This window comes from Oncorhynchus kisutch, linkage group LG15 (genome assembly GCF_002021735.2).
Source record: "Oncorhynchus kisutch isolate 150728-3 linkage group LG15, Okis_V2, whole genome shotgun sequence".
Lineage (NCBI taxonomy): Eukaryota > Metazoa > Chordata > Actinopteri > Salmoniformes > Salmonidae > Oncorhynchus > Oncorhynchus kisutch.
Window position 1 is genome coordinate 23,006,919 of NC_034188.2, and position 27,891 is coordinate 23,034,809.

The window sequence follows — 27,891 nt, forward strand, 5'->3', positions numbered from 1 at the left end:
TATTCTTGTTATATCTTGTCTTAAACACGTCAGAAAGCTTAGATCTGTAGAGTTCACTGATCTCTCCACTGTTGTGTGTCCAGACCCTCAGGTGGAGAACACAGTGACTCCTCCACACCTGAGCTCCGGCCTGCCCTGGCCTCTGATTATCGGCATCCCTGCAGCAGCCCTCCTCATCGTAGGCACCATTGTACTCTGGCTGTGCCACAGCCGCCGACGCCACAACACCTTGCCACCCCGCGCCATGACCATGGTCCACCGAGACCAACACATCTCGGACAAAGAGCCCAGCACCAACACCCCCTGTAATGCCCTGAATAGCCCTGACTACCCCAGCCATAGACTGGTGGGCCTGGGAGCCCCAGTCCTTAGTGGGCCCCCTAAGATTTACTCCAACGTTTACACAGACATGCACTCGCACACACACTCCCACGCCCATATGGATGGTAAGGTCCATCAACACCAGCATTTCCACTACCAGTGCTAACCAGCCCCCTCTCATCCCACCCCACACCTACAGCCTTGTCTCCTAGCCACTGCTGCTATTCTCACCCAACAATGGACTATGAGCAAGGTAGATGGAAACTAGGAAAGGCTTGTAGTTCATATGAACTACACCTCCTATGATAAACAGTGCTAAAACCCTTACCTGGGATACACATATTACTAAGCTGCCTGCTTTGTAGGAATACCGCTTCATTGAGAAGTCTCAGGGCAAGAAATACCCTCTCACATGTGTGCCAGAGTCATTTCTTTATTATGTGTTTTTATACTAGACAACCAAGAGCAAACTCCAATTGTATTTTAAAAGATGAAAATTACTTACAAACAATCTTTGGATGCATGTAGCCCTGGATAAATAATTAATTAGTTAATGAGATATTACCAGGTTTAGGTTCAATTTAGGTCAACTGAAATTTGATTAAAGGTATTCCAATTTACACAAATGAACATTTCTAATAGAATTAACCCCAACTCTGGAATGTACTATTTTTTTTTTTTTTAACACTCATCTAAACATGTACCGGTATCCAAACTCCCAAAGCATTAAGTAATATAAGGAACTTTTAAGTTTGTGTAAATTGGAAAATGTAACTGTGACAATTTAAAATCTAGAATAAATGTTTACAAATGTGAAAGCTTTTCTATTCTCATTATAGCAACACAAACTATGCTGTTCTCGGTTCTGATTAGGTGGTATTATTCTCATTATAGCAACACAAACTATGCTGTTCTCGGTTCTGATTAGGTGGTATTATTCTCATTATAGCAACACAAACTATGCTGTTCTCGGTTCTGATTAGGTGGTATTATTCTCATTATAGCAACACAAACTATGCTGTTCTCGGTTCTGATTAGGTGGTATTATTCTCATTATAGCAACACAAACTATGCTGTTCTCGGTTCTGATTAGGTGGTATTATTTTTGTTTCATGTAGGGAAGTACAATTCATCAGGGAAATTAGATGGATTTTGTGATGAGGGCTTTTTTATTTTTGTATTCAGATATTGTATATGTATCCAACTAAAAAAAGCAGTATTATTAGTAGTATTATTCACCCTATATGTGTAAGATGCCAAATTATTTTACAGCGCTATAGATGTGTATTTTACTTACATTTCTTGTGAGGTATATTTTTATATAAGGTACATGAGGATGAGTATTGTACCTGTGTCTTGGTTTTTAAAACTCACCAAAAAGCTATTTAGTTGTTTTGACTTTACTCTTCTATTTTGGTAACAACCATTATTCCAGATTGGATTGAGCTATGGGTCATTTAGTGAAAAATGTTGATTGTATTGTTAAGTTGAATTTACAACTTTATGCTGACCTAGTTGTCTCATATTTGATTAAGAATCTGACCATATGATGTATACTGTATATAAGATAATGATTACAAAGAAAATGTAACAGTCATTCCCCCTCATGATGTCATTAGGTCTAGTCCCCAAGTGGTTTAGAATTGCCATGTTAATCTTATGCAATTCCTCTGTGAAACATTGCATGCTGCAACTCACCTCTGGTGCTCATGTACATTTAGTACTGTACAATAATATTTTTGTAATAAAATGTTTGTTTTTTTTATAACTGTTCTGTTTCGTGTAATGTTTGCGAAATGCATTTCAATTAAAACATTTTATTTTTTTACTTGTGAAATGTTTCTCTCTCTCAGAAAACAAAATGCTCACAAAACATTATTTTAAGAGGATTATCAGAGTAACAAATTGTATCAAAATATCTATTTACCATGAAAACGTCAGGGAGTTCAGTTGTTTCTTACCATGTAAAATACTCAAGTTGTGTTGAGAATGTGTTTTATGCCATCTAGTGGCATTTTAGCGCCATAGCTTCATTCTTAGAAAAGACGTGTTGTTGAACAACAATTTATGTGTAATGATTTCTCAACATTTTGTGTCAGTTCCTGCAATGAATTTGTTAAAACGCTGAAAACGTCCGTTCTTCTGTATCTCAGGTCCAAAATTGTCTGAGTTGGTCAATCTGGACTGCATATCTGACTGGCTGACATCTAATAAATAACTTGTTTGAGATGTTTCAAGAATTATCTTTTGCATGTACAAAAATGTGTTTAATGTAAAAGTTTGGTATATAGAGCACTATATTAATTGAATAAATGGCTGTTTTTCTACACGTCTTTCCCATTTACAGAATTGTTAAGTGGAATATAATGCAATATGTGAAGAATCGGCTGTGTTTACACATCCCAATTCTGATCTTTGTTTCGCTAATTGGTATTTTGACAAATCAGATGAGCTCTGTAAAATATCTGATGTGATTGGTCAAAAGACCAATTAGTGAAAAATATTAGAATTTGCCTGCCTTTGTAGACACAGCAATCTTTTGACTCACCTGTTTCTAGTTCGGGATGACACCCCAGGAAGATCTCAACTGCATACTCCGCTCGTCCTCTCTCAACCCATTGGATGAGAAAGCCAGAGGTCCTGCCCCTCTGACCCTGTCCTCCAGTGCATTTTGAGAAAGGAGACAAGAATATTGCATTTGAGATCTTCTCATGTTGTGTTAACAAATGTGTTAAATGTGCCAACACAATTACTGTTCCTAACTAGACACAAGGATGTGTTAAAACAGTGGTTCAACACTTTAAGTTAATGTACCACCAACTGAATTTTGCTCTGCCTGAAGTACCCCCTCATGTGCATTTTACCATTGGCTTGTGGGAGGGCAGACTCATTGTAAAGGCTGGAGTGCAATTAATGGAAGGCTATCAAACACATGGAAACCACACATTTATTCCATTCCAGCCATTACAATGAGCCTGTCGTCCTATAGCTCCTCCCACCAGCCTCCACTGAGGCCTATGGGCCCATGAGTCTTCTCAAGTACCTCCTGTAGATTGACCAAGTACCCGGGAACTACCGTGTTAAAAAGAATAACACAACTTGTTTTTAACACATCTGTTTTAACACGTGCTTCTCCACCTGCATTGCTTGCTGTTTGGGGTTTTAGGCTGGGTTTCTGTACAGCACTTTGAGATATCAGCTGATGTACGAAGGGCTATATAAATAAATTTGATTTGATTTGATTTTAAGAGTGTTGGACAAAAAAACAACCAACAACATTTCAAATGCACATGATACATATATATTCCCTTATATGATTGCAGTGTTGTGAATGCACAAGTTCTAATCTAAAATGTGATATTTCTGTGTTTTACACTATTACAACATTTTACATAATAACAAGGAACATCAACACTCAGTGGCTTTATACGTTTTCTGCCATTCACTACAGTGCATCCTAATTCCAACGTCTTCGTGTTCTTCTTCTACGATATTTTGCCGATCACACAATTTTATGTGCATTCCGCAACCTACTGTGCGGGATGTAAACAGGATTTCCCAAAATGGAACAAAATACTCAAACAGCTACCAAACTATCAAAAAAGGTATAAACTAAATCAAACAACTTTTCTTTAAAAAATATATATATAAAACGGATCTGATCCCTCAAGGGGAATCTGGGAGGTCGGGTCTTCCCGCGCCAGTACCTCTTGCAATGTAAAATCCTTGAGTCCCAAAAACTTTTCTGCCGCAACCACAATAATGTCCTTGTCCAGTTTCTTCTACTTCTTTGAGACTTATGCTGTACAGTTTACAACTGTGGCAATGAACGCAACAAAATCCACCTTTTTAACACACGGTATATTTTGTTTGGCAGCAAACATTTCCTACAGGCTGTGGTGTATCCACTACCATCTCTTCACCAGCACCACTTGTTTTCTCAATTATTTGAATCGCCTTCGCATAGGAGATTAGATTGACTGCTCTTACTTTTGCCAACTCAGTTTTCTTCACCCTTACTGGGCACTCCAGGAACTCAGGATCATGATCCCCACCACAATTGCAACACTCTCGTCCTTCTACACGCCGTTCTTCAGTATCCTCTGTTCGTCTGCACACATTTGAAACGTGGCCAAATCCTTTACAATTCTTCTCCGGTGGGTGGGGGACGAAAGCTCTTACAGCATATTTTACGTATCCAAGCTTCACATGAGTAGGTATTTGCTCTTTATTAAAAAAACAGCAGCACCAACTGACTCTTTTTCTCCATTCACCCAGTAGGTCAGACGCCGGGCACAAACCACACCAGGAATTCTCTTCAGGTGTTCAACCTGAATATCAATCGTCACCCCTGAAATCCTTGACATGTGCTCTATTCCACAAAACATCTGTTAGAATTTTTTTTTTAGGCCCACTACAATCTTCTTCTACTCTTCAGAAATACAATTAATCAAAATAAGACCATTACTGGTCAATCTGACAGACTCCATTTTTCCAAGCACATACTTAACAATTTGACATCTCAAACGGGTTTCCCACATATACATCCTTACTCAACCAACACATCCCAACAAGAAGCGACTCATTATCACTTACACTGGTATCCACTACAATTTTGGACTATTTAATTTTTTAAACATTTTTCGATACTACTGTTGTCCATTCAGAATATTTGTCTTCACCAAATTTACTCGACGCGCTGCTCAATTCGAACACAGCATCCACTTCCGACATCTTTCCTTCAAACGGCCTCCTAGCCCGTCAGCCTCGAACAGCTCTGTTCCTTCGCGTTTCGTTTGATTTGACATTTTGTAACCCCTCCTCGTGACTCCTCCTGCCTGGAGACCAGCGTGAGGTGCGTTCATGATCAAGTGGGATGTGGAATTTACCACATAATACTGTTAAAATGCACTTGAACGACCCTCCAACTGCTAATTACTAGTGGGAACTCATATATCGTTCTGAGCTCCCACATGCTGACTTCTGACGTGACATACTAAAATCATTTCCCCGATACCAGCCTTTTCGGCAGTGAAATGCAACAAAACATTATTTATTAATATTGTCTTTGAACACTATAATTTGTTCACAAGCATGATAGCTGTACTTTTAGATTATGGTTTACACAGCTTGTTGGCCATTAGCCAATTAGCGTTTCAACGAGTTCAAAGCACTTTTACATTTTTACAAATGGTAAATTCCCACCTCCACTTGGTTACGAACGCAACTATCGCGTCTCAGCGTCTGTGGAGTATGATTTATGCCAGCATGGAGATCATAAGGGCGGAGCCTGCGTTTGGCGGAAGTACGTTTCTGAGCATGCGCCATGATCTGAGCCAGAGAGGTAGAGGCGAAGCGAGAGGTTTTACTCCGCCCAAGAAAATAAAATCGCACAAAGTTAGGATTTTTTGTATGGAGGTCAACGAGAGTGTCAAATATTGTTAACAAAAATTGTAATTGCTAATTTTCTATACGAGGCTTATTTGATCTAATAGAAGTTTCCTAATAGTTACGTTTTTACGAATTGAATGATATAAGTGCGTCACGTGGCATTTCGACAACATTGAGCCTGTCATAGATAGATAGAGGACTGAACATGTACATAACCTGTTTTAGCATGGACATTGCCATTGAGGACTTCCACCATTTTAAAGTAGTCAAGTGGGTGATGATTCCTATGAGTTGGAAGCGATCAGCCATTGAAGAAGAAATAAGAAAACTGCCTTCCATCTTTGAGGACATGTATTTCCGCTGTTAGATGTGTCACTTGACTATCTTGTCTATCTTTGAGCTCAGAAATCGAGGTCCGAATTCATCTTTCATATTCTATGTTTATCGGATATATTGGAGACAGAGGGGCCCGGTCTAAGCCCTTAGACAAGGGTTGGTTCAGATAGAACCACCGGATAACTAAAACTGTGTTTGACCTTGCCACTGCCACAAACGGTTATAAGTTACTTCCACGGGTGTCGGGTGGGGATGTTGCTAACTTTCTAGCCAGCTGTCTGAGCGCATCTATATTGAGCGATTAGAAGCTTCAAGTAAGAGTCAATTAGCTTGCAAGCCAGCAGACGAGCTAACCTGTATTGAATTGAGAAAGAATCCCGTACAGACTGGATGAGCATAAGGACTACATCAATGAGCTCTCCCATGAGGTCCTCTGCCACATATTCCGGTCAGTGAAAGTCAAAGAGCAGAATTCAATTGACATGTCCCCCAAATGGCTCCCTATACAGTGTTTCCCCTATAGGCATTTAGTAGCGGTGCAGCACTGTTGATACATCGTGGTCGCGGTTTTAAATAATGTAGATGTATGCCACAGGAAGACCCATCCACCACCCCCATGCAGGAAGACCCCAGATGTTACAAATGTCAATTTCACAACAATGACCGTGATAGCAAATATTTTTTATAGCTAATCCAAGATAGGCCAGAGCCTGTCGTTTTCAATGGGAGCAAATTAATCATAGTGGGCAGAGCCAAGCATGAGCTAGGGAGATTCTATTGTCGCGTTTTAGCATTTATTTGCATATTTCCATTAGTGTGTACAATAACTCAATTCGCCTTTGCACTCCTGAACAATGATTTTTTTAAACATTTTGGCAAAGGCTAAAGTTTACAGAACGCATTCCATTCTGTTTTGTTACAGATTCTAGTTTTGGAAACCGTAAACTGTATGGAGATGAAATGTTTAATCTTGAGAAAATTTGCAGAATGTCAGCCAAAATCTGTCTCTCTCCATCTTCTCCCACTGCCATCATCTGGGCTTCTTCTCATCACCATATTTGGTAGTGAGTGGAACGGGTAACTAGATGCTTCACGTTTATACATCTGGTGAAATATCTGACTCATTGTTCTGAGATGATAGGGTAGCTGTGAATATATATATTTTTTTATGTATTTTCTATTTTATCTTTATTTTGACAGTCATGCTGAGATCAAGGTCTCTGTTTCATAGGATCCCTGTAATGACAAAAATATACATATCAATACATTAGTGTTGCACGGTATACTGAAACTTCAGTACTTTTTTAATACCAGATCATGAAAAACGTTGGGAAACTTTCAGTACTTGTCAAATGTGTGTCACGGATCAAGTCTATCAGCGCAGTCGATGTAACCCTTATAGCATGAGCACACCGTGCCTGCTCCACTTAGCCTGCACTGGGAGTCTGGGCAGCATCATATTAGCTCCCCACTCATACTGCACAGAAGTTAACACACTTGAATAATGCAACATGGTATATAGAAATGTTGAAACTGTTATATACTGTTTGCTATGTCTATACAGGCTAGAACACGTTACATTGGAAGAAGATTCCGGTATCCTCCAGCTTTGGATGCTATCTTTCCTTGCTAGTTTACAGCTGAAGCGAACATAATTTCACTACCCAAATACTTAGTTTGTGATAATATGCAAACCATAATGCAAAATATGCTGATTTCTAAGGTGATTGCCACCAATCGGGGGGGGGTTCTGATGGACCCACCCCTCTCTTGCCTCATAAATGACCTCATTACTGGTTAGAAACAGCAAAAAAATAAAATAAGCTACTTTTATGAAAATGATGTTGATCAGTACAATAAAATAAGTCCCAAATGGAAGGGAAACATATTGACATCTGAAATCAGCCTAAACAAGCTCAAAAACTCAATGCATGCACACACTCCTATTGAATATGCATTCACCTGTCTTGTGAATAGGCCTAGGCTACATCTTGATTTACCCAGTTTATCAATAGATTTACCATTAAATTATTACCGTTATGTAGTTAGATTGGTAAAAAAAAAGTCATTAATTGTATAATTTATTAATTAATGCATACATTGCTGTTTCTGAAAAATGTTGATGTAATTTTTTTTATAATGTAATGATATTGAACTTGGCAGTAGCTGAGTTTATCTGCCTGGTTCAAGTGCCATTCTGTGATTATTCCACAAGTAATTTAAAAAAGCATATTTACCTAACTCAGTGGAGATAGAAGGGATCTCCAGAGTTAGCCGTCCCTGAGACCGGGTCTGGTTTCTTCTACGCCTATAGGCTAACAATGAAGTAAGGTATGGCGGAAGTTTGTGTAAGAGGGCTTTATAAACAAAAGTAGTGCAATGCATCGATCTACGAAACTTCAGAGAGTGCCAGCCAGTTTTCTGATACAGAATGCAGTGATGTGTACTGAACCTGTCGCCCGTAATTAAGCGTAGTGTGATGATAAACTGTGTCAAATGGCTTCAATACAGTAGCAGCTGCATTCGTATAGATGATATCCCCGTAGTCTATAACCGGTAAGAATATTGACTGAATAATGTTTTTTCTTCTGTTTAATGAAATGCATCGGTGGAGGCTGCTGAGGGGAGGACAGATCATAATAATGGCTAGAACAGAGTGAATGGAATGGCATCAAACCTTGTGTTTGTTACTATTCCACTTCAGTCATTACTTCAGCCCATCCTCCCCAATGAAAGTGCCACCAACCCCCTGTGGAAGGCATGCCCTATTCCCCTAAAGGAATCCCATTTTAATGATTGACTTAACTAACTCATCGATATGCTTTCTGAAAGATACCCAGACTTTTTTAAGCGGGCACATTATCAATGTAGGCACCATCCATAAATCATCAGAAACTGTATCCATGCAGGTATCTAAACTTAAAAAGCTTTTTGGAAAATAACATATACTTAGTTTTACCTGCGTACGGGACGAATTTCAGTTCAAGGGCTTTCCTCGTCCATGCAGGTATCTACCTATGCAGGACGTCATGTGTATGAAGTGCCTGTCTCGGAAGCTCCGAGAGGCGGTAACACAGTACCTGCGCAGGGGTGAAGGTGGTGGACCTGTGTGCCAGCCGCTGGTGGGAGTACATTCCCTCAGGTAGGCAGAGAGGTACATGGTATGCTTTGAGTGAAGCTACAGGGGATTGATTATGATATTGATCCTATGCAGAATAGTTGATCTTTTTTTGAATGGTCCATTTTTTAGGGCTGTCAAACACAAATGAAAGATTAAAGCACTTAAGATTGCAGGTAATATGTACGTACTCTGTGACAGGGAACCTATACAGACTGCACTCTGTAGTTATCCCTCTGTAACTGTTCTGGCCTGGTGCAATGAAGCAGGATTCACGGACCCCAGTTTCCTCATGCTGCTGAAGAAGATGCCAGACCTGGAGCAGCTGTATGGGCTGCACCCCCGCTACCTGGAGCGGCACAGGGTCCGGGAATACCATGCTTTCAGCATCCCAGGGGTACTAGAGGCTCTTCAGGCCTGGCCCAATCTGCTTGTGAGTCTGGGGCTCATGTGTACGGCACTACTTTTGGCAAGGGCCCATAGGGCTCTGGTTGAAAGTAGTGCACTATATATAGGGAATAGGGTGCCATTTGGGACCCGGCCTGTGACTTATGCTCAATTCAGAAAACAACATTCATGTTGAGGTGATAGGTTTGCATAAAGATATTTTATAGTGATGTGATACATTTTGAGCTCTACCAGCTCTATGATACTGTATGCCTAGTAGAGATGTTGTGTGCTCAATGGACAACTGTATTTACCAGGCTTAAGACACTCTCCACAGTGTACTAAGTTATTGTACACATCTTATGTCCCAGGGGTGAATGTGCCAGAGATCCCTTGTGTGTTCATGTTGAGACACCTCTACCTAAAGTGGGTTCGCCTGACCAAGCCCCAGCCCTTCAAAGACTTCCTGTGTGTCAGCCTACGGACCTTTGTGATGAGGAACTGCGCGGGCCCCACCAACTCCCTGAGTGCGTTCCCCTGGTGACAGGCCTGGCTTCTGCCCACAACCTGGAGCAGCTGGAGTTTGTCAGAATAACCTTCCTGGGGAGGCTCATCCAGCACGTGGTGGAGGACAGCTGGAAGTCAGGTAAGCTGAGGGACCATCTTAATGATATGGTTCTGCCTTATTATTATTCGACCATGCTGGTCATTTATGAACATTTGAACATCTTGGCCATGTTCTGTTATAATCTCCACCCGGCACAGCCAGAAGAGGACTGGCCACCCCACATAGCCTGGTTCCTCTCTAGGTTTCTTCCTAGGTATTGGCCTTTCTAGGGAGTTTTTCCTAGCCACCGTGCTTCTACACCTGCATTGCTTGCTGTTTGGGGTTTTAGGCTGGGTTTCTGTACAGCACTTTGAGATATCAGCTGATGTACGAAGGGCTATATAAATAAATTTGATTTGATTTGATTTGATATTCAATTCAGTACAGTTTGTGTGTTTCAATCACCCTCTGCATTTACTCCTACCTATTGTGCCCCAAAGGGATTTCGAATATATTGTATTTGGTGCCTGTAAGCATGCACTTGAAGTTGACCTGGTCTACCTCATCATTACTGCTGCACGCAGGTAACAACTTACTGTTTAAGATCATTCAATAGATAAACATGATGAATGGGGAGATTTAGCGAGTGGTTTGGGTTTTCCTCAAGATTGCGTGAGGTTCGAATCCAGCCTTGCCTAGCCAAAGATGGGGTGTTCGCTGCACTGTAGATGGGTCTACTGGAGTTTGAGGCTTTGCACCTTGGATATGTTGATGAGTTCCTATTGCAGTGTGAGTCAGTCAAGGTCTAAGATGTTATACTGTATAGTTACTAGTGCTGAGCAATTAGTGCTTAATGAGGTCAGTTTCAATTTGATAAAAAATATATATCACGATTTAGGTTTCTATAATAAAAAATAAAAAACATTAAATGCATTATGTGGGTTGAATGCTTTAACAACACAGAATAAAACAATAAATTAAAGTCCTGTGATGGTAGTGACTGCCCAAGACTGCTTATCACCAATAAACCAACAGTTACTCACATTACTTCACTTTAAAGAGGGAATCAGCAGTTGCTACTTTCATTTTATGACTTATAAATGAATATGTACCCATTGATTCTTGAAGCACATAATTTATAAATGCCTCATAAGCTTAGTTCAACAGTTCAACAACTCATCAGAACCCAAAATATAAGCTTGTTTTACTCCAATGTTTGTAAACAAAGTAAATATAAACAAACACTACAGTATATAGCCTCAAAACAGGGTTAAAACTATAATGTTGATATCATGGATGGTCAGACCTTGCATCCATAGCTCTGACTGAGAGGTTACAATTCTCCATCCCTCAGCTGTTTACCAAAACAAAAATATGTAAGGAGTGCGATGTTCCAAAATAGTGTCACCTTAAACAGTTGGCAATGATTATGCTATTACATATGATGTATTGATTGATGTGTTCTCCTGGTGAGGTAAAATGAGTCACTCTGAGCTAGTGAAGTATGGCCTGGCTTATGTAATTGAGAACCCAGGGGTCATCACAGACATTGGGATGAAGGCTGTCAACGAGGTGTTCTCCTCCATCTAATTACATTTTTATGGAATATCTACATAGGTGTACAGAGGCCCATTATCAGGAACCATCACTCTGTGATCCAATGGCACTTTGTGTTAGCTATTCCAAGTTTATCATTTTGAAAGGCTAATTGATCATTAGAAAACACTTTTGCAATTGTTAGCACAGCTGAAAACTGTTGTTCTGATTTTAAAAACAGGCCTTCTTTAGACTAGTTAAGTATCTGGAGCATCAGCATTTGTGGGTTCTATTACAGGCTCAAAATGGCCAGAAACAAAGACTTTCTTCTGAAACACGTCAGTCTATTATTGTTCTGAGAAATGAAGGCTATTTCATGTGAGAAATTGCCAAGAAACTGAAGATTTCGTACAACGCTGTGTACTACTCCCTTCACAGAACAGTGCAAACTGTCTTTAACCAGAATAGAAAGAGGAGTGGGAGGCCCCGGTGCACAACTGAGCAAGAGGACAAGTACATTGCCCTCGCTAGAAGCATGTGTTTCAGACATAAGGAAGTGGATGGCTGCAAACTTTCTACTTTTAAACTCGGACAAAACAGAGATGCTTGTTCTAGGTCCCAAGAAACAAAGAGATCTTCTGTTGAATCTGACAATTAATCTTAATGGTTGTACAGTTGTCTCAAATAAAACTGTGAAGGACCTCGGCGTTACTCTGGACCCTGATCTCTCTTTTGAAGAACATATCAAGACCATTTCAAGGACCGCTTTTTTCCATCTACGTAACATTGCAAAAATCAGAAACTTTCTGTCCAAAAATGATGCAGAAAAATGTATCCATGCTTTTGTCACTTCTAGGTTAGACTACTGCAATGCTCTACTTTCCGGCTACCCGGATAAAGCACTAAATAAACTTCAGTTAGTGCTAAATACGGCTGCTAGAATCCTGACTAGAACCCCAAAATTTGATCATATTACTCCAGTGCTAGCCTCCCTACACTGGCTTCCTGTCAAAGCAAGGGCTGATTTGAAGGTTTTACTGCTAACCTACAAAGCATTACATGGGCTTGCTCCTACCTATCTCTCTGATTTGGTCCTGCCGTACATACCTACACGTACGCTACGGTCACAAGACGCAGGCCTCCTAATTGTCCCTAGAATTTCTAAGCAAACAGCTGGAGGCAGGGCTTTCTCCTATAGAGCTCAATTTTTATGGAACGGTCTGCCTACCCATGTCAGAGACGCAAACTCGGTCTCAACTTTTAAGTCCTTACTGAAGACTCATCTCTTCAGTGGGTCATATGATTGAGTGTAGTCTGGCCCAGGAGTGGGAAGGTGAACGGAAAGGCTCTGAAGCAACGAACCGCCCTTGCTGTCTCTGCCTGGCCGGTTCCCCTCTTTCCACTGGGATTCTCTGCCTCTAACCCTATTACAGGGGCTGAGTCACTGGCTTACTGGGGCTCTCTCATACCGTCCCTGGAGGGGGTGCGTCATCTGAGTGGGTTGATTCACTGATGTGGTCATCCTGTCTGGGTTGGCGCCCCCCCCCCCCCCCCCTTGGGTTGTGCCGTGGCGGAGATCTTTGTGGGCTATACTCAGCCTTGTCTCAGGATGGTAAGTTGGTGGTTGAAGATATCCCTCTAGTGGTGTGGGGGCTGTGCTTTGGCAAAGTGGGTGGGGTTATATCCTTCCTGTTTGGCCCTGTCCGGGGGTGTCCTCGGATGGGGCCACAGTGTCTCCTGACCCCTCCTGTCTCAGCCTCCAGTATTTATGCTGCAGTAGTTTATGTGCCGGGGGGCTAGGGTCAGTTTGTTATATCTGGAGTACTTCTCCTGGCCTATTCGGTGTCCTGTGTGAATTTGAGCGTGCTCTCTCTAATTCTCTCTTTCTCTCTCTCGGAGGACCTGAGCCCTAGGACCATGCCTCAGAACTACCTGACATGATGACTCCTTGCTGTCCCCAGTCCACCTGGCCGTGCTGCTGCTCCAGTTTCAACTGTTCTGCCTTATTATTATTCGACCATGCTGGTCATTTATGAACATTTGAACATCTTGGCCATGTTCTGTTATAATCTCCACCCGGCACAGCCAGAAGAGGACTGGCCACCCCACATAGCCTGGTTCCTCTCTAGCTTTCTTCCTAGGTTTTGGCCTTTCTAGGGAGTTTTTCCTAGTCACCGTGCTTCTACACCTGCATTGCTTGCTGTTTGGGGTTTTAGGCTGGGTTTCTGTACAGCACTTTGAGATATCAGCTGATGTACGAAGGTCTATATAAATACATTTGATTTGATTTGATACATTAGTGTCTAGTTTGAGTCCTCAACTGGCAGCTTCATAAAACACAAGTCTCAACGTCAAAAGTGAAGAGGCGACTCCAGGATGCTGTCCTTCTTGGCAGAGTTCCTCTGTCCCGGTGTCTGTTCTTTTGCCCATCTTAATCTTCTTTTTTTTATTGGCGAGTCTGAGATATGGCTTTTTCTTTGCAACTCTGCCTATAAGGCCAGCATCCCGGAGTCACCTTTTCATTGTTGATGTTGAGAATGGTATTATGCGGCTGCAATAGTCATTTACAACATTAACAATGTCTACACTGTATTTCTGATCCCAAACAGTAGGGTACATTACATGACCAAAAGTATGTGGACACCTGCTCGTCAAACATCTCATTCCACAATCATGAGCATTAATATGGAGTTGGTCGCCCTCATTTATTTTATACTGACCTCCACTCTTCTGGGAAGGCTTTCCACTAGATGTTGGAACATATCTGCTGGGACTTGCTTCCATTCAGCCACAAGCATTAGTGAGGTTGGGCACTGATGTTGGGCGATTAGGCCTGGCTCGCAGTCAGCGTTCCAATTCAACCCAAAGGTATTCGATGGGATTGAGGTCAGAGCTCTGTGCAGGCCAGTCAAGTTCTTCCACACCGATCTCGACAAAACATTTTTGTATGGACCTCGCTTTGTGCATGGGGGCATTGTCATGCTGAAACAGGAAAGGGCCTTCCCAAACCTTTTCCCCAAAGTTAGAAGCACAGAATCATCTAGAATGTAATTGTATGCTGTAGTGTTAAGATTTCCCGTCACTGGAACTGAGGGGCCTAGCACGAACCATGAAAAACAGCCCCAGACCATTATTCCTCCTCCACCAAAACTTTATAGTTGGCACTATGCATTCGGGCAGGTAGTGTTCTCCTGGCATCCGCTGAACCCAGATTCGTCCGTCAGACTGCCAGATGGTGACGCGTGAGTAATCACTCCAGAGAACGTGTTTCCACAGCTCCAGAGTCCAATGGTGATGAGCTTTACACCACTCCAGCCGATGCCTGGCATTGCGCATGGGGATATTAGGCTTGTGTGCGGCTGCTCGACCATGGAAACATACTTCATGAAGCTGCTGACTAACAAACACCTTCCGGAGGTGACTATGACTATCAACTATCAACTTATTTCCACCATAATTTGCAAATTAATTCATTAAAAATCAGCCTATAATGTGATTTTCTGGATTCTTTTTCTCATTTTGTCTGTCAGAGTTGAAGTGCACCTTTGATGAAAATTACAGGCCTCTCTCATCTTTTTAAGTGGGAGAACTTGCACAATTGGTGGCTGACTAAATACTTTTTTGCCCCACTGTATATGATATTAACCACCTTGGAAGACTGAATATAACAGTCTTCTAGGTATTAACACCTTCTAGGTCATAATGTTTCCTGTTCTGAGCAATTGTCTCTGAGTGACCTCTGTTTCTCCCTCAGGGCTGTGCCCGTGTGGGTCTGAGTGCTGGCACTGGGATAGGTGTCTCCTCAGCTCTGGTCAGCAACCAGAACTCGCACAACAACAACGCACCCAACATCCCACCGCACAACAATGACAACGAGGAGGGTGGTGCTGCCATGCCTCAGCCACAACACAGGGCCGAGGGTACGCTGCTGCTCACAATGTTACTTTTCTACATGACATTACAAACTGGGTGGTTTGAGCCCTGAATGCTTATTGGCTGAAAGCTATGGTATATCATACAGTATACCACGGGTATGACAAAAAAAATATTTTTACTGCTCTAATTACGTTGGTAACCAGTTTATATTAGCAATAAGGCACCTCGGGGGTTTGTAGTATATGGCCGATATACTACGTCTAAGGTCTGTATCCAGGCACTCTGCGTTGCGCATAAGAACGACCCTTAGCTGTGGTATATTGGTCATATACCACACCCCCTTAGGCCCTATTGCTTAATTATAACATTCCTACAACATTGCTACTATTTCTACAAACTCATGGCCTTAATACTACTGGTCCTCTGCTGCAGAGCTTCCTGAGGTGAATTGGATGGTGCTGGAAGAGAACATTGAGGCTGAGGTGGTGGGCCAGGCCTGGCCTGGCCTGTCGAGGAGGAAGAACCGCCTGGTCCTGGTCCCAGTCAGCCTGCTGAGGAGGAAGAACCGCCTGGTCCCGGTCCCAGTCAGCCTGCTGAGGAGGAAGAACCGCCTGGTCCCAGTCAGCCTGCTGAGGAGGAAGAACCGCCTGGTCCCAGTCAGCCTGCTGAGGAGGAAGAACCGCCCGGTCCCAGTCAGCCTGTCGAGGAGGAAGAACCGCCTGGTCCCGGTCCCAGTCAGCCTGCTGAGGAGGAAGAACTGCCTGGTCCCAGTCAGCCTGCTGAGGAGGAAGAACTGCCTGGTCCCAGTCAGCCTGCTGAGGAGGAAGAACCGCCCGGGTCCCAGTCAGCCTGCAGAGGAGGAAGAACCGCCTGGTCCCGGTCCCAGTCAGCCTGCTGAGGAGGAAGAACCGCCTGGTCCCGGTCCCAGTCAGCCTGCTGAGGAGGAAGAACCGCCTGGTCCCGGTCCCAGTCAGCCTGCTGAGGAGGAAGAACCACCCGGTCCCAGTCAGCCTGTCGAGGAGGAAGAACCACCTGGTCCCGGTCCCAGTCAGCCTGCTGAAGAGGAAGAACCGCCCGGTCCCAGTCAGCCTGTCGAGGAGGAAGAACCGCCTGGTCCCGGTCCCAGTCAGCCTGCTGAGGAGGAAGAACCACCTGGTCCCAGTCAGCCTGCTGAGGAGGAAGAACCACCCGGTCCCGGTCCCAGTCAGCCTGCTGAGGAGGAAGAACCGCCTGGTCCCGGTCCCAGTCAGCCTGCTGAGGAGGAAGAACCGCCTGGTCCCAGTCAGCCTGCCAACCCTCAGCCTGACAAGGAACAAGCAGGTCTGGACAGAACTAAATCCATAACAGAAAAGAGACGTTTCTCATTTTTATTTCTCTCTCTATCCTCTCACTATTCTCTCTCGCTCCTCTGACTTATTTTCTCCTCTGTCTCTCCCCCCTGTAGGTCCCAGTGGTGTTCAGTTTGTGGTGAAGAAGCCTCCAGTGGTGATGTCTGACTCGGACAGTGAGGATGAGGAGGGCCCTGCCAGACACCAGGCTCCTGGCTGGCCCCAGCAACACACCACCTATCCTCCTGAACCACCACAGCCCACTGGCAAGACTGCCACTGCTGAGGAGACAGCCACACACAGTAGTGAGTACAGCTGTTGCGTAGACCGTATTACCGGCAAACCGTCAGTCATGACCGCAGTAAAATCCTACGTGACCATCGGGTCATGGTAATCTCCTCTTATGCACTCTGGACATGCGTTGATAGTAGGCCTATCTACTCGCTAACGACGTCATGTCACTAATGGCCTGGTACGCCGTGCTCTATTTGCCCTCTAACCACTAAGGCATCAATGCAATTGAAAATCACATCAAACACTGATCAGAACTCTGTCATGCTTTTAAAACTCACCATTAGGCTACATTTTTCAACCTCACTGTGATGATCAATTTGAAGAAAGAAGTTCAACAGTAGGTTGAAACTGAGGGGAGAAACATGGTTGTTGTGGATGTTGTTTTAAAGCCAAACAAGGAAATGGACAGGGCTTTTCTGAGATGATAATGATTCATTCAAAGCATTTAAGATACTGCATGTAAAACACTCATACGCATACTAAAGCTTTTACATATGCGTAGGCCTATACGCACCGGCCAGTTTATTAGGTATACCCAACTAGTACCGGGTCTGATCCCCCTTTGCCGCCGTAATAGCCTGAATTCTTCAGGGCATGGATTCTACAAGGTGTCGGAAACATTAGTTGCTGAATTGGTATCAAGAGACCTAACGTGTGCAAGGAAAACATTCCCCACACCGGTACACCACGTCCACGTCCACGTCCAAGCCTGTACCAGGCAGGATGGGTCCATGGACTCGTGCTGCTTTTACAAAATCCTGACTGGCATCAGTTAATGACTCAACAGGAACAGGGATTCGTCAGACCAGGTGATGTTTTTTACTCAATTGTTCAGTGTTGATGATCGCGTGCCCACTGGAGCCTCTTCTTCTTGTTTTTAGCCGATAGGAGGGTGGTCGTCTGCTGCAATAGCCCATCCGTGACAAGGACCGACGAGTTGTAGCTTTCCGAGATGCTGTTCTGCATACCACTGTTGTACTGGGCCTTTATTTGTCTGTGTGAACTGCCTGTTAGCTTGCATGATTTTAGCCATTGGCCTTCGACCTCTCATCAACGAGCAGTTTTCGCCCACAGGACTGCCACTGACTGGATGTTTTTTGTTTCACACCATTCTCTGGAAACCCTAGACACTGTGAGAAGCCCAGGAGGACGGCCATTTCTGAGGTACTGGCATCAACGATAACGCCACGCTCCAAGTCGCTTAGGTCACTCGTTTTGCCCGTTCGAACATTTAATTGAATAGTGACTGAATGCCTCGATGCCTATCTGCTTTATATAGCAAGCCATGGCCACGTGACTCACTGTCTGTAGGAGCAAACCAATTTCAGGAATGGGGTGGTGTATGTAATAGACTGTCTGGTGAATGTACTGTATATGAGCCTGAATAAAATAATGATTGTGCCGTTATACAATACATGGCCTAATGGCCTACCGCATATTACTCACGGCAGAAAAACATGCAAAAAAATACAGATTTAAGATGTCTTTGGTACATAATTAGTGTAGCCTATACTCCAAAAATAAACAAGTTCTAGTAATTTCCTTTGTGTGGACTATATGATTATGCATACTGGATGGACTGGTTACCTAATGCTACGCACCAAACGTTCTATCCATGAGTGTGGGAGAGAACATATAGGCAGGCCGAGGCAATGCTGTTGGTTCATTGATTGTGTAGGGTGGATTACAGTGTTAGCCTACAATTCTACAGTGCCTTTGGAATGTATTCAGACCCCTTTACTTTTTCCACATTGTTACGTTACAGCCTTGTTCTAACATTTATTTATTTATTTAAATTCCCCCTCAAATCTACACACAATACCCCATAAATACAAAGCAAAAACTGTAAAAAAAATTAAAATAATAATAATATATATCACATTTACATAAGTATTCAGACCCTTTACTCAGTACTTTGTTAAAGCACCTTTAGCAGCGATTACAACGTTGAGTCTTCTTGGGTATGACGCTATAAGCTTGGCACATCTTTTTTGGGGGAGTTCCTCCCATTCTTCTCTGCAGATGCTCTCAAGCTCTGTCAGATGAGAGGGGAGCGTTGCTGCACAGCTACAGAGCCTTGCGAAAGTATTCGGCCCCCTTGAACTTTGCGACCTTTTGCCATATTTCAGGCTTCAAACAAAGATATAAAACTGTATTTTTTTGTGAAGAATCAACAACAAGTGGGACACAATCATGAAGTGGAATGACATTTATTGGATATTTCAAAGTTTTTTAACAAATCAAAAACTGAAAAATTGGGCGTGCAAAATTATTCAGCCCCCTTAAGTTATTACTTTGTAGCGCCACCTTTTGCTGCGATTACAGCTGTAAGTCGCTTGGGGTATGTCTCTATCAGTTTTGCACATCGAGAGACTGACATTTTTTCCCATTCCTCCTTGCAAAACAGCTCGAGCTCAGTGAGGTTGGATGGAGAGCATTTGTGAACAGCAGTTTTCAGTTCTTTCCACAGATTCTCGATTGGATTCAGGTCTGGACTTTGACTTGGCCATTCTAACACCTGGATATGTTTATTTTTGAACCATTCCATTGTAGATTTTGCTTTATGTTTTGGATCATTGTCTTGTTGGAAGACAAATCTCCGTCCCAGTCTCAGGTCTTTTGCAGACTCCATCAGGTTTTCTTCCAGAATGGTCCTGTATTTGGCTCCATCCATCTTCCCATCAATTTTAACCATCTTCCCTGTCCCTGCTGAAGAAAAGCAGGCCCAAACCACGATGCTGCCACCACCATGTTTGACAGTGGGGATGGTGTGTTCAGGGTGATGAGCTGTGCTGCTTTTACGCCAAACATAACGTTTTGCATTGTTGCCAAAAAGTTCAATTTTGGTTTCATCTGACCAGAGCACCTTCTTCCACATGTTTGGTGTGTCTCCCAGGTGGCTTGTGGCAAACTTTAAACGACACTTTTTATGGATATCTTTAAGAAATGGCTTTCTTTCTTGCCACACTTCCATAAAGGCCAGATTTGTGCAATATATGACTGATTGTTGTCCTATGGACAGAGTCTCCCACCTCAGCTGTAGATCTCTGCAGTTCATCCAGAGTGATCATGGGCCTCTTGGCTGCATCTCTGATCAGTCTTGTCCTTGTATGAGCTGAAAGTTTAGAGGGACGGCCAGGTCTTGGTAGATTTGCAGTGGTCTGATACTCCTTCCATTTCAATATTATCGCTTGCACAGTGCTTCTTGGGATGTTTAAAGCTTGGGAAATCTTTTTGTATCCAAATCCGGCTTTAAACTTCTTCACAACAGTATCTCGGACCTGCCTGGTGTGTTCCTTGTTCTTCATGATGCTCTCTGCGCTTTTAACAGACCTCTGAGACTATCACAGTGCAGGTGCATTTATACGGAGACTTGATTACACACAGGTGGATTGTATTTATCATCATTAGTCATTTAGGTCAACATTGGATCATTCAGAGATCCTCACTGAACTTCTGGAGAGAGTTTGCTGCACTGAAAGTAAAGGGGCTGAATAATTTTGCACGCCCAATTTTTCAGTTTTTGATTTGTTAAAAAAGTTTGAAATATCCAATAAATGTCGTTCCACTTCATGATTGTGTCCCACTTGTTATTGATTCTTCACAAAAAAATACAGTTTTATATCTTTATGTTTGAAGCCTGAAATGTGGCAAAAGGTCGCAAAGTTCAAGGGGGCCGAATACTTTCGCAAGGCACTGTATCTTCAGGTCTCCCCAGAGATGTTCGATCTGGTTCGGGCTCTGGCTGGGCAACTCAAGGACATTCAGAGACTTGTCTCGAAGCCACTCCTGCATTATCTTGGCTGTGTGCTTAGGGTCGTTGTCCTATTGGAAGTTGAACCTTCGCCCCAGTCTGAGAACCTGCTCCAGAGCTCTCAGGACTTCATCAAGAATCTCTCTCCACTTTGCTCCATTCATCTTTCCCTCGATCCTGACTAGTCTGCCTGTCCCTGCCGCTGAAAAACATCCCCACAGCATGATGCTGCCACCACTATGCTTCACCGTAGGGATGGTGCCAGGTTTCCTCCAAATGTGACGCTTGGCATTCAGGCCAAAGAGTTCAATCTTGGTTTCATCAGACCAGAGAATCTCGTTTCTCATGGTCTGAGAATCCTCCAAGCGGGCTGTCATGTGCCTTTTACTGAGGTGTGGCTTCCGTCTGGCCACTCTACCATAAAGGCCTGATTGGTGGAGTGCCACAGAGATGGTTGTCCTTCCGGAAGGTTCTCCCATCTCTACAGAAGAACTCTAGAGATCTGTCAGAGTGACCATCGGGTTCTTGGTCGACTTCCTGACCAAGGCCCTTCTCCCCCGATTTCTCAGTTTGGCCAGACGGCCAGCTCTAGGACGAGTCTTGGTGGTTCCAAACCACTTCCATTTAAGAATGATGGAGGCCACTGTGTTCTTGGGGACCTTCAATGATGCATACATTTTTTTGTACTCTTCCCCAGATCTGTGCCTCGACACAATCCTGTCTCTGAGCTCTACGGACAATTCCTTCGACCTCATGGCTTGATTTTTGCGCCAATGTACACTATCAACTGTGGGACCTTTTTATATAGACAGGTGTGTGCCTTTCCTAATTATGTCCAATCAATTGAATTTACCACAGGTGGACTCCAATCAAGTTGTAGAAACATCACAAGGATGATCAATGGAAACAGGATGCACCTGAGCTCAATTTTAAGTCTCATAGCAAAGGGTCTGAATACTTATGTAAATAAGGTATTTCTGTTTTTTCATTTTAACACATTAGCAAACATTTCTAATAACCTGTTTTCACATTATCATTGTGGGGTATTGCGTCTAGATTGCTGAGGATAATTATTATTTTAGAATAAGGCTGTAACGTGTGTGTGTGTGTGCAATTTATTTTTTTCTTTTTTAAAGTCAAGGGGTCTGAATACTTTCCGAAGGCACTGTATATTATAGTGAATTTAATTTTGAATAGCCTAGTAATAGGGCATTTTTTGTTTTCATATTAGGCTGACACATTACCTTTTCGGTAAAGAGTGTCTCACCACCATGTTTTTCCATCTCTCCTCTTTCCCTCATTCCTTTCTTCCCACGTGTTACTATTGATGTTCCCGAACAGATTTGACTTGGTTTCCCAAATTAAGCTTTGGGTAGCTGCAGGTCAGGGTTGAAGAGCCCATGGCATACAGAGATTGGGTGGAATATCACCTGTAGCGCAGCAAGAGGCAGCATTCTCCTCAAACAGTGGTTGATGCATGACGTGAAATAACAGTTCTTATAAGCACAGACATTTCTATATATGCAATCCTGTGTGAAAGCAGAGTTGTTGTGATGGTTGAGGATCCCAGCTGCTACTATATGTATTTCTCAGGGGCTCACCTTTACAACCGGCATGATTTAAACTGCGGGAAAGCGGTCTCAGTGCATACGGATGAGGTCTTTTTTTCCCCCCTGACCCTGTTCCTACCCATTTAATAATTGTCCATTTCTAAATCGAAACAAATTTTCTACATAAGACAAGATTTAAATTGAGAATAGTTTGATGGGTGACAATATATGATCACTTGATGAGAGAACAGGGTGTGCAGCCTGAGGCAAGGAACAGGGCGCAAGCTTTTTTTGCTACCTTTTTCAAATAGTCAATAGGATAGTGGCAGCATGCAGCCCATGTATATTAGATTTCTTAGGCATTCTAAACTAAATTTGCCAAATAAATCTAGCGTATTAGACTTTTACGCTCGACATAGCCACTTCATATCCTTTTCTAGTTTATTCAGCTAAGATGCAAAACATGTTTGTTAATTAATGGTCAATTACCGTAAGACCGGCCCCCATTTCCATTACAATAATCGTCTGACAATATTTCATGACTGCCATAGTCCTAGTAGTGAGTCTCTCAAATCTTTACTCCTCACATCGAAAGAGGCTTTCATAATTCTGGTAGAATATGAGACCATGAGACAAAATGTTGATGATGAAAAGCAATTTTCTATCCTTACCATGAGTCAAAATTATTTCCATGGCTTGTATTTACATTGTCACAGCTAGTCTCAGTATGCTCTGAGTCCTGTGCTGTGTGTGTTCCAGGTGGTAAAGGGAAGACGCCCCTGCGTCAGCGAGGGTCGCCCCTGCGTCAGCACCACAGTGGGCTGTGTACGCTCTGTCCGCTGGAGAGAAGACTCAGAGAACCGGGAGGAACAGGCCAGAGCCAGGGCAGGGGAGCTGGGAGACGAGGGGGTGATCAGGACTCGCTGCACCTGCAGTAGGGCTCGCCCCGGCCCAGAGGAAAGGACTCGAGGTGGGCCCAACCACCCATCCTCTGGAGGGTCAGGAGGAGGGGACAGGACCCCAGAGAGAAGGCAGGATCTGGGGGGGAGAGCAGGGGCAGAGGGGCTGGAGGCCCGGGGACCTTGTTGAGGAGAGCCCAGCCAGGGCGAGGGGTATGGCTGAGGGGCATGGTGGTGAGAGGATGTCGGGTCAGAGCTTCAGCTTCAGTCAATGCCACTCTGACATTACTTGTCCTAATATTTATATATTTCTTAATCCCATCATTTGAATTTTAGATTTGTGTGTATTGTTGTATAGTGTTAGATACTACTGTACTGTTGTAGCTAGCGACACAAGCATTTTGCTACACTCACAATAACATCTGCTAAATAAGTGCATGTGACCAATAACATTTGTAACGTCACTAGCTACAGTAGACTATGCAGGCTTTAGGGGAGGGGCAGGTAGCCTACACACACAAACTGGCAAAGATTTTCAGCTGGCAGGCAGGCAGACACTGGAATAAACCAGTGTGCTTTACCTAGCCACTTTGTTTTTTTGTGGGACTGGAAAGAAATGCCCAGAACATTAAATAATGTTATTAACTGGTTCCCATGCTTTTAAAATAATGGATCTGTTCCGGAACTGTATAGATCACTTTCGTTCTTGCATCTGGTTATTTTCCTCTAAAAAATGTTCTTCTTTCACAGTTTTCTGTTCCCTGAATGGGTTCCAACCCCTGACATTTGGTGTGTTACTGCCCTTCTGTTTCCTACAGTAGATCTCTTTCTTTATCATGGCCCTGGTGTCATTATAACTACAGCCAGCAGGTGGTGCTGTTGAATCCCTTCTGACCTCAATCAGCCATATTGTACTGTACTGTTGACATGGTGGTCAAGAACCAGTTCCTTCCTTCCTCTATCTAAAAACCTGACATAAACAACCACTTTCATTTAATCAACAGGGAGCTCATTAAGTATGAGTTCTTCCCCGAAGCCATGCGGACGGAAGAGGATGTGAAGAAGTATCCCAACTACTCCTGGGGCCGAGACATCTACACCTTGGAGGGTGAGATGGAGAAAGTCCTGTTCAGCACACTGAGACTGAGATTTGGTCTCTTCACAGCGGAGCTATGTCCTCCCGTAGGGTCACTATGCTACGTCCTCCCGTGGGGTCACTATGCCACGTCCTCCCCTGGGGTCACTATGCTACGTCCTCCCATGGGGTCACTATGCTACGTCCTCCCGTAGGGTCACTATGCTACGTCCTCCCGTAGGGTCACTATGCTACGTCCTCCCCTAGGGTCACTATGCTACATCCTCCCGTGGGGTCACTATGCTACGTCCTCCCGTGGGGTCACTATGCTATGTCCTCCCCTAGGGTCACTATGCTATGTCCTCCTCTAGGGTCACTATGCTACGTCCTCCCGTGGGGTCACTATGCTATGTCCTCCCCTAGGGTCACTATGCTATGTCCTCCCCTAGGGTCACTATGCTACGTCCTCCCCTAGGGTCACTATGCTACGTCCTCCCGTGGGGTCACTACGTCCTCCCCTAGGGTCACTATGCTACGTCCTCTCGTGGGGTCACTATGCTACGTCCTCCCGTGGGGTCACTATGCTACGTCCTCCCGTAGGGTCACTATGCTACGTCCTCCCGTGGGGTCACTATGCTACGTCCTACCCTAGGGTCACTATGCTATGTCCTCCCGTAGGGTCAATATGCTACGTCCTACTGTAGGGTCACTATGCTACGTCCTCCCGTAGGGTCACTATGCTATGTCCTCCCGTGGGGTCACTATGCTACGTCCTCCCGTGGGGTCACTATGCTACGTCCTACCCTAGGGTCACTATGCTATGTCCTCCCATAGGGTCAATATGCTACGTCCTACTGTAGGGTCACTATGCTACGTCCTCCCGTAGGGTCACTATGCTACGTCCTCCCCTAGGGTCACTATGCTACATAGTGGGATTTAGTGTTTTTCCATGCTCCATTTATTGTCCCCCTCAGGTTTTCATGATGCAATTCCTACATTATTTAATCAGTTTTTCTCAATAGTTCCTTCACTTGCCCCTTAGTGTTTTGGTGGCAGCTGCTGCTCTGCCCTGTTCTGATGTATCTACTCTCTCTCTGTTTGTAGGAGTGGTAGATGAAGTCCCCTACTCCATGATCACAGACTTCCCCTGGCTCCGTACCCTACGTGCAGCTGACCCCAACAGTTACGCACGCTACGACTTTGAGGATGATGAGAGCAGTGAGTGACTATGTCCACAGCTCCACCAGGCCAAACTGCTGTCCTATTTCTACTATCATTGGTAGTTGTGTTATATGATCCCAGTGATCTGGCTCTTTGTCTGTTGAGCCATTCACATGAATGTTTAGATCTTTTCAGGGCCTTCTTCTGTGATCGGTCTGGTACCTACCTGATAGTTAGCACTGAGTCTGTGCCAGTCAATCATAAGGTGCAGCCACTCGCTTTGTCCTGCAGCCACTCTCTTTGTCCTGCGGCCACTCTCTTTGTCCTGCGGCCACTCCCGTTGTCCTGCGGCCACTCTCTTTGTCCTGCGGCCACTCTCTTTGTCCTGCAGCCACTCTCTTTGTCCTGCGGCTACTCTCTTTGTCTTGCAGCCACTCTCTTTGTCCTGCAGCCACTCTCTTTGTCCTGCAGCCACTCTCTTTGTCCTGCGGCCACTCTCTTTGTCCTGCGGCCACTCTCTTTGTCCTGCGGCCACTCTCTTTGTCCTGCGGCTACTCTCTTTGTCCTGCGGCCACTCTCTTTGTCCTGCGACTACTCTCTTTGTCCTGCAGCTACTCTCTTTGTCCTGCAGCCACTCTCTTTGTCCTGCAGCCACTCTTTTTGTCCTGCAGCCACTCTCTTTGTCTTGTAGCCACTCTCTTTGTCTTGTAGTGCTCCTACTGTGACTTCTGCACCCACCCAGCGTTGAGTGAGAACTAGTGCTTTACTGCCTTTCCTATGGCGCTCCAGGGAGTTGGCACTGGGGTGTCTGTCTCGAGTTGCCTTGTTTTTGTATTTGCTGACCTTACATGAAGGGAGAGAGAGAAACCTATAACCACCTAAAAGGAAGTGATTCCCAAACCTTCCATAACAAAGCTATCACCTACAGAGAGATGAACCTGGAGAAGAGTCCCCTGAGCAAGCTGGTCCTGGGGCTCTCTTCACAAACACAAACACACCCTACAGAGCCCCCGGACAGCAGCACAATTAGACTCAACCAAATCATGAGAAAACTAAAAAATAATTACAAGACACATTGGAAAGAATTAACAAAAAAACAGAGCAAACTAGAATGCTATTTGGCCCTACACAGGAAGTACACAGCGACAGAATACCTGACCACTGTGACTGACCCAAAATTAATGAAAGCTTTGACTATGTACAGACTCAGTGAGCATAGCCTTGCTATTGAGAAAGGCCGCCGTAGGCAGACATGGCTCTCAAGAGAAGACAGGCTATGTGCTCACTGCCCACAAAATGAGGTGGAAACTGAGCTGCAATTCCTAATCTCCTGCCCAATGTATGACCATATTAGAGAGACATATTTCCCTCAGATTACACAGATCCACAAAAATCCAATTTTGATAAACTGCCATATCTACTGGGTGAAATTCCACAGTGTGCCATCACAGCAGCAAGATTTGTGACCTGTTGCCACGAGAAAAGGGCAACCAGTGAAGAACACACACCATTGTAAATACAACCCATATTTATGCTTATTTATTTTATCTTGTGTCCTTTAACCATTTGTACATTGTTAGAACACTGTATATATATATAATATGACATTTGTAATGTCTTTATTGTTTTGAAACTTCTGTATGTGTAATGTTTACTGTTAATTTTTATTGTTTATTTCACTTTATATAGTCACTTTATATATTATCTACCTCACTTGCTTTGGCAATGTTAACACATGTTTCCCATGCCAATAAAGCCCTTGAATTGAATTGAATTGAGAAAGGCTGCGCAGTGTGTTTTGTTCTCTTCTTAGCCATGGTTTAGGGATTGTTTCTCTCAGTGGGGGAATGACAGCTGCTTGACCTTCGAGGAGTTAAGAGCTCTGCTCTGTTGCTACCATTCATACTCATAGATACGCTATGTTGACCTCATCTTTCCATGCACTGCCTCTCAGTAAAGGTGATGTTGGAATTGTGTGGGGGGCCGGTGTATGTGTGAAAGCACCCAGGGTAGGGTGTATGCCTATGTTATTGTATGAATTGGATATCTGCATTGAGAGAAAACGGCGTGCATTAGCTTGGTGGAGAATTGAAAGCGCAAGGCTTTGTATTCTGTTCTCACTGGGATGTTATTTTTCAGAGGTTTTGAAATCCCTTTTTGTGTTTCGGAGAGATTTCCACTGCCATGGAAGAATATATCCTGCAACACTAACTCAAAAAAGTTCTGGGACACTGTAAAGTCCATGGAGAATAAGAACACCTCCTCCCAGCTGCCCACTGCACTGAAGATAGGAAACACTGTCACCACTGATAAATCCA

General features: G+C 43.8%; 2 protein-coding genes across 4 annotated transcripts in view; both read left to right on the forward strand.

Moving 5' to 3' along the window:
• The window catches only part of LOC109905993 (fibroblast growth factor receptor-like 1), a 55,296-nt gene extending 52,748 nt beyond the window's left edge, over positions 1-2,548 (forward strand). Inside the window, exons 7-8 of one of the 2 annotated variants that reach the window (XR_004202996.1) lie at positions 84-1,359; positions 1,415-2,548. Coding sequence is in view for 1 of the 2 variants with exons in the window: in XM_020503622.2 (XP_020359211.1) it covers positions 84-487 (404 nt within the window). In the remaining variant the exon portion in view is untranslated. Of the gene's footprint in view, positions 1-83 lie in introns of both variants that reach the window. The other variant, XM_020503622.2, reaches the window with a different exon arrangement.
• Positions 2,549-5,936: 3,388 nt separating this feature from the next.
• LOC109905942 (basic proline-rich protein) lies at positions 5,937-27,355 on the forward strand. Of its 2 annotated transcripts, XM_031789852.1 has the most exons (11): positions 5,943-6,496; positions 9,056-9,190; positions 9,433-9,599; positions 9,925-10,199; positions 14,913-15,053; positions 15,391-15,556; positions 15,945-16,832; positions 16,957-17,145; positions 23,198-23,408; positions 24,342-24,445; positions 25,517-26,517. In XM_031789852.1, exons 5-9 carry the CDS (start codon positions 14,925-14,927, stop codon positions 23,374-23,376), a joined length of 1,551 nt encoding a protein of 516 aa, XP_031645712.1. In that variant the 5' UTR covers positions 5,943-6,496; positions 9,056-9,190; positions 9,433-9,599; positions 9,925-10,199; positions 14,913-14,924; the 3' UTR covers positions 23,377-23,408; positions 24,342-24,445; positions 25,517-26,517. The 2 variants fall into 2 exon arrangements, with proteins under 2 accessions (XP_031645713.1, XP_031645712.1); XM_031789853.1 differs by having other exon boundaries at positions 5,937-6,496; positions 23,198-24,445; positions 25,517-27,355.
• The last annotated feature ends 536 nt before the right edge of the window (positions 27,356-27,891 follow it).

What these genes read in the sequence shown, in the direction of transcription:
- LOC109905942 (XM_031789853.1), top strand. Translation starts at nt 14,925, where the DNA reads ATGGTGATGAGCTTTACACCACTCCAGCCGATGCCTGGCATTGCGCAT. An exon ending in GCCACAACACAGGGCCGAGG is followed by an intron (nt 15,557 to 15,944) that starts GTACGCTGCTGC and finishes CCTCTGCTGCAG; the next exon opens with AGCTTCCTGAGGTGAATTGG. An exon ending in GCCTGACAAGGAACAAGCAG is followed by an intron (nt 16,833 to 16,956) that starts GTCTGGACAGAA and finishes TCCCCCCTGTAG; the next exon opens with GTCCCAGTGGTGTTCAGTTT.